Source organism: Heptranchias perlo, chromosome 37 (genome assembly GCF_035084215.1).
Source record: "Heptranchias perlo isolate sHepPer1 chromosome 37, sHepPer1.hap1, whole genome shotgun sequence".
In the NCBI taxonomy this organism is placed as follows: domain Eukaryota; kingdom Metazoa; phylum Chordata; class Chondrichthyes; order Hexanchiformes; family Hexanchidae; genus Heptranchias; species Heptranchias perlo.
Genome location: NC_090361.1, coordinates 10,943,066 through 10,953,906, shown reverse-complemented (window position 1 = coordinate 10,953,906; position 10,841 = coordinate 10,943,066). Strand labels below are relative to the sequence as shown.

Sequence of the window (10,841 nt, the reverse complement as noted above, 5' to 3'; positions counted from 1 at the left end):
AAGATGGGCAGGAACACAACCATCACCTCACCTACACAGTTAACAGCAGTCTTAGTAGCAGCAAGATCTCTACTGTTTTTTCATATAACAATGATATTGTCAATAACTCCAAATTGAAGCATATCTCACCTTTACAAGAACTAAATCATTTAGTATAACTGGAGTTAGTGAACACAGGATGCTTTCTGCATCAAGTTTCCTCCCTACTCAGTTATTTGTAAAATGCGAATGATACCGAGCTTTTTATTCTAGTTTCACATTACACTATACTTGTCTAGACAGTGACTGTGTGTGCACAGCACCAAGAGATTGAATTTCTCTTAATAAGTAGACTATGAATACAGTGTGCTGTTTGAAAGACAAATAGTATATTATAGTGACACGATCACCACCACCAAATGCCCATTTCATTTCCATGGAACAATATGCAAGCTATAAAGATAATTTTCACTTTCAAGCTTAAACTCAGATCCTATTTGAGTAATATTTTGGCTAAATTCAGCTTTAGTTCTTTAAATAGTTCTGCAGTAGAACTCAAGCTACTCCTGTTCAAGATAAGGACCCTATTCAACACTCCCGAGGTACAGTTGTACAGACAATTTTTGTGAACAAGAGCAAAGCCACCTAGCGGCATCAGTACAGAAGGCCTTTCAAAGGCTTTTATTTACATTTTTGTGAATTTCGGAGGCAATCAAGTTAAGGGATGCTGGTACTCGAGAATGAAGCACTCAATTGCAGCGACTAGTGTCACATCAAGCATTCGCAGGTGAAATGCAGCATGATCCAGATTCAGAATAAAGACCCTCTGCAGTTTCCCAACAGTGTGCTTTAGCTTCAAACACAAGAGAATAACCACCCCCTGCAGACGTGTGACATTTTCTATTTCCTACACTAGCCATCCTCCTGCCCCAAGTGAGAATGAACGTTTATCCAGTTAAAGATTTACCTGTGTCCATTAGATTGAGGCTGCCCCAAGTTTATTTTTAGTGGGACCATTATAGGCAGCAGAGATGGTTTCATCCCATAAATCTGGGCTGGATTTGAATAAAGCTCCCAATGGTGAACGGGTAAATCCTAAACCTCTTGGTTTTGCCAAATTGAAAAGAAATATAAATACTTCAAAATTTAGAAAGGGATTGCAAGCTAGAAGAATTTTGGTCCCGTGCGACCGTGCATCGGCACTCCAATGTACGTCGCATCGACAGCACAACAGGTCAGCACCAATCGATCACCATACATAAGCTGCCAACTTCATCCACACACAAAACGATGTAATGTGGAGATGAAATAAAAACAGAAAATGCTGGAAGTACTCAGCAGGTCAGGCAGCATCTGTGGAGCGAGAAACAGAGTTAATGTTTCAGGTCAATGACCTTTCATCAGAATGAAATGTGAAGATGAAATGCTTTCAAGCATGAGATCCTGCCATGCCATCCTTGTGTCTCTCCTCGCTGCTAATTCAACTGTTCTGGCAGAGAGGTCACTAGAGACCAGCTAGAGACTGGCCCACAGCTAGGGGAACCCGCCAAAAAATGTTTTAGGAAACAGACAGAAACAACAAAAGGGGAATATAAATGCAATACATATTTTAAGACAAATGGTGAGTTCTGCTTTGTGCAAGTAGCAAGACAATCAACGTACTTAGTCGCTGCAATTTGAAAATTAGACATGGAGTATTGGGCTTGGGAACAGCATCTTAAATCCAAAATTGAAGTGTTGTATTTTCCTCCCTTAAATAGCAAATCAGGCACAAATCATGCAGTAAAATTAACACTGCTGTTAACCAGGTACTGGAGCTAGTTTTACTTCTGACAGAATGTTTTTGCCATCTCTGATGCTTCAAGAGAATTGCTTTAAACTCACGTTTGTTGGACTGTAGCGAATCCTCGCCCTGGGTCACCATGGCAATTTTAGGAAAAGACTGCTTGGGATGCACCGGAGTGGTTTGCGAGTTAGCGTCTATCGTTCCCATCAATCCATTTTTCTCCTGGAGTTCAGATTCTCCAGAACTATGCCCAGATGGCAATTCTAGCTCCAGAGTGGACACTTCATCATCATCAGGATCAATTATCACCACTGAAAAAAAAATTAAATTGAAAATGATTTCAGCAGTTAAGATGCAACGTATTGCTTTCCTATAGGTCCATTGTCCAAAATTTTAAATTGGAATGCCCAAGATGACAATACAAGGGCTGTTAAAATCCCCCACCCTCAAGGCACTGGCTGTATAGTTGCATGAGTAGAGGTCACCCTACAATAGCTTACTCAAGTGGCCATGCTTCATCAGTGAGTTCAGACAATGAGGGTCACTGGGCTATTTGACCACAGACAGCATAACAACAGAGCCTAGTACTCCCCTTGTGAATTGCAGCGATAATTAGAAAACAATCGAGAAATTGAACCGCGGTTGATTTAGTTCCCCCCCCCTCCGCCCAGGGTTATCAAGGCTAATGATAGTGTCCCAATGGCTGACACTATGAAATCAACTAACTCAGCACATCAGGGATTGAATTAGTGATCTTCTGGTTTGTGTGGCTTAGTGCTACCCTGGATGATGTCTTTAAGCACTAGGATATGGGGGAATTGCCGAGTTGTTACATTTGAATTAAAAAGTACTTAAAAGTATAAGCAAGGGTGATTGTTGTCGGCGTCACTTGAAGTGATCCGCAATCCAACTCATCCTTAACTCAGAATGGTCTTCTGGCTGAGCAGTAATTCACAATTTTAAAAGTGCATTAAGACTTTATATATTATACAATAAAATATCTCAATTATACTTGTGAAAGCAACAGTTTTCTCCATAGTTCCAGTTTTGCCACAAAAAAATACAGTAAAAGATTTCACTGAATAACGGCCTTAGTAGTGGCAAAATCACATCAGCATTAGAAGTAACAAGGATTCAAAACAAAAATGTACAACACCCCTAACTATGAACTCTTTCGACAAGATGCTTAAACCCTGGCCTCTGAAAAGAATCCTTATATACTGCCTGCACAGTGTTTTTATTAGGGTGATTATGGGTGTAAAATGTTTATACTATATCCACCTGAACTGTGAAAATCACCCAGTGGTACAATTTGATTACACCCTTTCAAACTTCGGTTGCGTCTGACAGTTGTTGCGGTGGGAACAATTTAAGGCGATGATCCAAGAGACTTGTACAACATTAAAGATCATTAGATTTAGTGTGATTTTTCTTAGAAAATTGATATAAATGTGCCAAGTCAGCCTGGTGACAACACTACAAGTGTGTATGTTCAATTTCTCTCCCTGGCAACATTTTATCAGTACCAGAGGTACATGGTAATCAGTGTAGTTTCACAACCACTTTGGAGGTGGGTGGGGACTCATCTCCAGGTTGCCTCTTGGTCTATCTTCGTATTCTCTGGTACATTTTCCAACAAACTCTCTTAAAACCTCCCATTTCTCCTTCAGGATCCAAATGTTTATTGCCCTCCCAGGACCCTTACCAAAATGTTCTCCCTTTTCTCATTCAATGTTTGCAGTGTGATGGCTCATCCTCAGCACCTGGAACCTTCACACAAACCCAGTGTTTCACAGGCGTGGCATCCTGTTTGATACTGAGCTAAGCTTTAAACTCCAGTCTCTCACCGAGACTGCACTCTTCCACCTCCAGAACTTCACCTGCCTTTGCCCCAAGCTTGCTCCACTGGCGTTGAAACCCTCATTCACCTTGATGATCAATTCCTCCAATGCTCTCCTCACCAGAACCACATCTTCACAAACTCCAGCTCAGGACTCCATAGCCCATGTGCCCACCCATGCAAAGTCCCTTCTCTTACATCTTGCTGCCCTTTTCCGCATCTTCAAAAGCCTTCTAAAAACCTTTGTCCACGCCTTCTGTCTTCTTCCCCTCTCCCATTCCTTAATTTTTGCTGAGTCCACCTCTGCCATTTTCTTTCAAATCAGTAACACTTTGGAAATACAAGTTGTTGTTGAAGCAGCATTGAGTTGGCTCATTTCCATTGGAAACTGTCCAAGCTCTGGCCTATTGGTAACCTCCACCGCAGAAAACAAAAATGAAGCAGAGATAGAACATATGAATAAAAGAGAGAAAAGCATGATGAAAGGAGAAAAGCTCCTGTATCTAGGAACATGGCAGCTCTGAGAGGTGAAGAGCCAGCACACACAGCAGGTCTGTGACAGACTCAGAAGGGGTGTGTGGATTTATACAGGCTGGGAGTCAGACAAAACAATGATTTACATGGAAAAGCACTAAAATGTCTGCCAGAGTTTTTAATAAAAACGTTGTAAAAAAGGAACCGAAAGCCTTTACGACCCAAGATCAGTCATTATGCTATGAAACTAGGAGCGGCTGAAAGTTGAGCCTGGACAAACCAGGTCATTTGGAACAAAGCAGTTTTATATTTCACTGTTTTAAGGTCACGTTTAGTTCTCTGCTAGACATAAAGGTGCCCCAAATTAAACCAAAATGCAATGAAACATGAAAAAAAGGCTGGCTGTCCCTATTTCAAAGGACTAAACATATGGATATTTGAAAGAGGCAAGTTTTGAAGATGACAAATGAATTGTAGAACAGACCTTGGTGGATATAACGTTTCAGCTTTGCAACTGTTCAGCATCGCGCAACGCTGGCGACATATTATAATTCATACAAGCAGCATACTGCAGCTAATAAATTAGACCAAATGTTTTTAAAATGTGTTTTCATAAGAACATAAGAAATAGGAGCAGGAGTGGACCATACAGTCCCTCAAGCCTGCTCCTATAAGATCATGGCTGATCTTCGGCTTCAACTCCACTTTCCCGCCTGATCCCCTTAGAATCCAAAAAATCTATCAATCTCAGCCCTGAATATACTCAACAACTGAGCATCCACAGCCTTCTGGGGTAGAGAATTCCAAAGATTCTCAGCCCCATGAGTGAAGAAATTCCTCCTCAACTCAGTCCTAAATGGCTGACCCCTTATCCTGAGACTGTGCCCCCTAGTTCTAGACTCTCCAGCCAGGGGAAACAGCCTCTCAGCATCTACCCTGTCAAGCACTCTCAGAATCTTATATGTTTCAATGAGATCACCACTCATTCTTCTAAACTCCAGAGTATAGGCCCATTCTAGTCAATCTCTCCTCATAGAACAACCCTCTCATCCCAGGAATCAATCTAGTGAACCTTCATTGCACCGCCTCTAAGGCAAGTATATCTTTCCTTAGGTGAGGAGATCAAAACTGTACACTGTACTCCAGATGTGGTCTCACCAAAGCCCTGTACAATTGCAGCAAGACTTCTTTACTCTTGTAAGCAATAACGGCCAACATACCATTTGCCTTCCTTTTGCTTGCTGTACCTGCATGTTAACTTTGTGTTTCGTGTACAAGGACACCCAAATCCCTCTGTTTTTCTATTCTTCCTATCAAAGTGAATAACCTCGCATTATACTCCATCTGCCACCTTCTTGCACACTCACCTAACCTGTCTGTCTATATCCTTTTGCAGACTCTGTGTGTCCTCCTCACAGCTTACATTGACATCATTTCACCAAATACAACATTCAAGCCATACTTTTGGCACCACCCCCCCTACACCACCCCCCCAAAATTCCGCCCGTCTGCATGCATTTTGTTTTACAATTAAAGCCAATCCAGAACTGCACATCCTTGGATAAACTATTAAACAAATGGCTGCAAAAGGTGTGCCAGAGACAGAATTCATCTGATTTGAAACAACTGTCAGTTAAAGCTTGGGAGTAGGGCCTGATCCGGATGAAAGAAGAAACATCTAGCAGAGAGCGAGACAATCCAGTTCACTGAATTAGCCACAAAGGTGATGGTCCTGCTCTTAAAATTCAGGAGCTTCAATTTATTATTCAGAGCACTAGGGTTGGGGGGACGGGGGACAAAGTATTTGGATCCTCAAACTGTAGCTATAGGCATGATATACTTCATGAAACATTAAAAACCATTGGGTCTAATTTATTACATGCACAATGTTGCAGGTGTTTAACACAAAATGGCTGCCAAGGCTTCTATGTAATTCTTTAATAGGTTAGATAGGTGGTTGAAGGAAAAAGGAATAAAGGGATATGGGCGGAAACACAGGATTAAAACTACTGCTCGCGTGAAGGGACTAGCTGGGTTGAATGCTTCTGTGTTGTAATTTGTATGTAATTCTATGCAATTATCAAAAAATGCTCATTAGCTGCCAGTCAGCAGCTTTAATTTCTTTTTGATGGTTTTGTCATAATTAGTACTGTCACATTGTGGATTATACCACAAGCATCATTTCCCAGGGGACATGCGATTCTGACCAGATGTCGAGCTATTGATGACACAATCACCACTGGCAATCAAAAAATATTTTTCAATTACATTTCACCAAAGGGCAAAATCAGCACTGCTTTCATAATCTTCTACTAGGGATAAACATCTAAAAGTTTTTAAAGTGTGAACTCCCACATAGATGCAACTCTACAGAAACGCCTGTGCTACACAAAGCATCTGCCCCAGGCTGACTCTCGCCAACAGCTTTAAAGCATAGAACGTGGTTATGGGTTTAGAGAGGCACACCAGTTAAGCATACAGATATTCCTCATTTGTGTTTAAGGCTGCGGGCAACTCAGTAGAACAAGTTGCTCTTTAAATGTGAACCAATCAAACTATTGCGGTCTGAGAAAAATAAAAGGAATTGAATCTGAAGTGCAAATTCCCAGCTCAACATAAAACAACTGAGCACAAATCTCATCTCACCAGCACCCAGTTAATATGAGCAGTCAAAAGGACAGTTAGTTCTTTGTCAATATTATACAAATATACATACAGTTTAAAAGCAAAGTTTAGGAAATTCACAAGAAGTCGAACAGAAAATGGAAACCCAAAAAAATGGGACTGGAATTAAAATATTGTACTGGCCCCCATGGTCTGTGCGCATTTGAATTTTTTTCAAAAGAAACATTAACTATCCTTCAATCAACCGGTTTCCAAACAAGCTGAAACACTATTTGCATTGGACAGCACTGTATGGCCTCACATATACAAATGTCTATGGAAAAACTTGCAAATAAGATTCAGAATTTTAATATCAAGAATGAATCTGCTTAGATACCAGGTTCAACTGCTCAGATTGAAAATTTTAGGGCATTGTTATATTACAGCTACAGTTTTGAGGCCAATACTAGCCTAAAGGAGATTGCAAATTCAAACTTTACTGCCAGCTTTGTGTCACTCTGGATTTGCTAACCAGCATCCAAATGCTAGTTAGTATCAGCAGTTGTGGGAACAACATCTTCCCCAAGTTCCCCTCATCCTGACTTGGAACATAGTTTTGCTGTTCTTTCATCAGCCCTGGGTGAACATCTTGGAATTCCCTTGTTAACGCCATTGGGACCTGTTGCAGTTCAAGGAGAAGACCAACCATTCTACTCAGGATAACTGGGGATAGGCAATAAATGCACCCTTGCCAGCATCACTGACATCCCCAGAGGAAATAATAAAAAGCCAACAGAACAGTTAGCCCATTGCCAACATTATATGAATACATGTAGTTTAGAATTCTGGGAAGTTCACAGGTTGTTTTAGAGAACAACAGGAACTTCTTCAAAGTTTGCTTTGTACCTGTTGATTGTATCATGACCAGTACAAAGCTGAGAGACTAGTTGCTCAAGCTAGTCTGACGGCGTTAGTCAGAATTCCATTTCATGTCAATGCAAACTCGGGTGGTACAACAAGCCTGTTGAGTTCCGAATCTCCATCCAATTTCAGGAGATTATGCACTGCGTTTTCATTGAGGAGGTTAAGCATTTTAGCAACTGGCAAGATACAACAGCAATGGTCTAAAAAGACTCGTGACAAGGATGAAATTATGTTTAAAAGGTGAACTGAACTACTAACAAGTATTGGTAGAAAACGGTTATCTGAAAGAGAAGGAAGCATTCAGTTCCACTATACCAAAATACTGTGCAAAATAGTGAATGAAAATTTAAACAGGAAAAGTGCAATTTTCCTTGATGTACCAAATAACTCATGACTGGAACACTAAAATTGATGGTGGCAATTTTTTTGCTCCAGGTACTTACAAAGAGAGAGATTCACCAGTTTAACTCTCACTCCACTGAAGAAGAACTTTACAGTTAGCACAACAAATTGCGTGGCTAACCCTTTGAGGGTTAAGCTTATGTCTGTAGTATCTGATTACTTGTCTTCAGTGTTAGATTGAGCCATATGTTCAAATCTCCCAACAGATGGTTGAAATTTCTGTTAGGCACTACAGAATGAATCCAAGCTGTCCAAATTGGCCAGTATGTGTCAAAATGAACTTGAATCAGCTGCTGCCAACTGGTTTCTGCACTAACAGTTTGTTTAGTCGTAAAATCCACAGTGTGGTGCTCCTGTGCCAACACCAATATAAATGACCTGAACTCTATCAGTAAATGCCAGGAAAGCCCCAGCAGTATCATTAGTTACTTTGGGATTTCTGTAGGAAACCATGGCATCCCCACATTCTCACACAGAATGTTCTTCATTAGGCTCCTCATTTTCATTTTTTTTTAAATGACAATTTCCCAATTTTTTTAAATAACAAAAAAATCACCCAAAAACTGACAGACTTGTTAACTTGTAACATTTCCCAAAATTGCAATACGTCTATCAGTCTTACAAGATTTGGTGTTGCTGTTAGCCGATTGACCGGGATCTGAAGATTCTCTGATTCAGTCTGCTGGGTGCATCAATAGGTTCACCGATAAATTGATTACTCACCGGGGGGGGGGGGGGGAAGAGACGAGAACGCTGATACATTGCCCCCAATTGGGAAGCAAACGCCTCCACTTTACGCTCATCTGCTCTTGTATTCTGCTATTCAGTTGCAGAATATTTAACTCCCATTTGAGCTCTTGAAATATCTTAGTCATTCAGATGCAATAGCAAAATTGATGAATAGACTTTGTGACCAAATCATGTTGCCAATTCACTCTGATTTGTTCAATCCACCAACAGCATTGCTCACTTTGAGACACCCAATATGATCAACCTTTCCTGATTCCTTTGACTTTTCCTTAAGAGTGGAAAACAGTGGAAAACAGATGTTCCTATAAATCAGCATATCATCTCCAACCCTACAGATCGTCAACCAGGACTCAGCTGGCCAAGTAGTAGTTGGGCTCTTCTCAACTGTCTTCGTGCTAGACAGGGAACGTGCACCTCAAATCTTCACCTACGGGGCCTTTGTGACAACAAATGTCCTTGCAGACAAATAGAAATCATGTCCCAACTATACTATGAGGTGACCTACGTGCTTTGCACGCTGGTGATAATGCTCTAAAATGGCTGGAATTAAATGCTGAGTCTGCATGCCCTAAATAAATACAAGATTTAATTCTGTGTATCCTGGTCAGCAGCAATAGGAGATGGTGCTGCAATGATATGTGGCTTTTCGTTCATCTTATCTACAATGCGCCATCAAATTCTTTTTTGAAAATATAGTCTGCAAAGAAATTTTTTAAAAACCTAGAAAGTACTTCAAAAAAAATATAACCAGCAAAGCCATACAGAGCCTATACAGCAAACCTTTGTGGGTTATTTGACTATGGCACTCGTCACACACCTCCACCATAAGGAGTCCCTGGATTATTCAGAGTTGGATCTCTGACTGATCACAACCCTCCACCCTAGGCTCAGCTACATGGACAACTGCATGTTCCATCACCACTATGAGAACCATTAGTGCACTTACACCCAAGAATCAAACCTAGAACCTTCCTGCTCTGTATAGCTCACCATGTTTTACATGGCTCACAATTATAATTTTATATTAAGAGAGATAAAAACTGGAAACTCGAGAAACACAAAATGAAAAACCCCATTTATCAAACGTACTCACTTCCCCACTCACACATAAAACATTGTGCTCCAATAAGCAGTTACGACATGTTACAAACACATGGCGATAAAGGAAGTATCTATTTGTGACATTTTATGTAATTAGTAATGTTGTCACTAAGTATATCAGCACCAATAAGTTACAGGGAAACCTCACATTACTCCCGTCAATATCAGTAACAGACTACCAATACTTCTGCCTTCTCCAGTGGTATACTGTTCACAAAATGTTCTCCACTCTCCAGTTATAACTCAAATTTAGAAAGATAAAATCTAAAATTGTACTTTTTTAAAAAAAAAGTCCAAATGGACATAGTGTGAAAATGTTATTTTCTCTTTATACTTTACTGAAATCCTAGCAACATAAATTAGATTTGAACACATCTTGGCATTCCCCAGCCACACTTAATTCCAGACAAAATTTAGCAAAAGATCGTTGCAGATCTGATGTTCTGACAGTAAGCGTCTGACAAAATTTGCTACGGTACTGACAAAGCATGCAACATTACTCCATTATAAAACTCCTTTGAAGCAACATCTAAACAGCAATTGACTTCTAAGTAGGCCAAAATTAAATGGCAATGCTTTGCTCTAGCTTTTAGATGTCAAAACTTAACGTTACGCAGAGTTCATTGCACTTGAGTGACCCAAAAGTACAATATTTCCTGTCTGACTCAGAGTGTGATTTAAAGGGACACTTTTGTAAACAGGATAATGAGAGCACAGTGACACAACCAGCTACTATCACACCACAGATCACCTCTGAATGGGACAAATATCTAACCCATCACTAAAGCACCTGTAGGCCATTCTTTCAAGCCAGTTATCACACGGATGTTCCCCATTTAAAACAATGTTTAAAACAATATTTGTTCACCACACATAAAAGGGACAGGAACAAAATAGATGCTGAAGTTAACAAACATTTGTTTCATTTTCCAAAAAGGTGCAATTTTCAAAAATTGCAGCTCTGGGTCACATTAGTACTTG

The 10,841-nt window shown here is 40.3% G+C and overlaps 1 protein-coding gene across 7 annotated transcripts in view; it reads right to left on the bottom strand.

Annotated features, from left to right (window-relative positions):
• LOC137304504 (protein Wiz-like) overlaps positions 1-10,841 on the bottom strand; it is an 81,436-nt gene that overhangs the window by 51,456 nt on the left and 19,139 nt on the right. For all 7 annotated transcript variants that reach the window (XM_067973128.1, XM_067973129.1, XM_067973131.1 and 4 more), the window contains exon 3: positions 1,864-2,076. In XM_067973128.1, the coding sequence (XP_067829229.1) occupies positions 1,864-2,076 (213 nt within the window). The remainder of the gene's footprint in view (positions 1-1,863; positions 2,077-10,841) is intronic.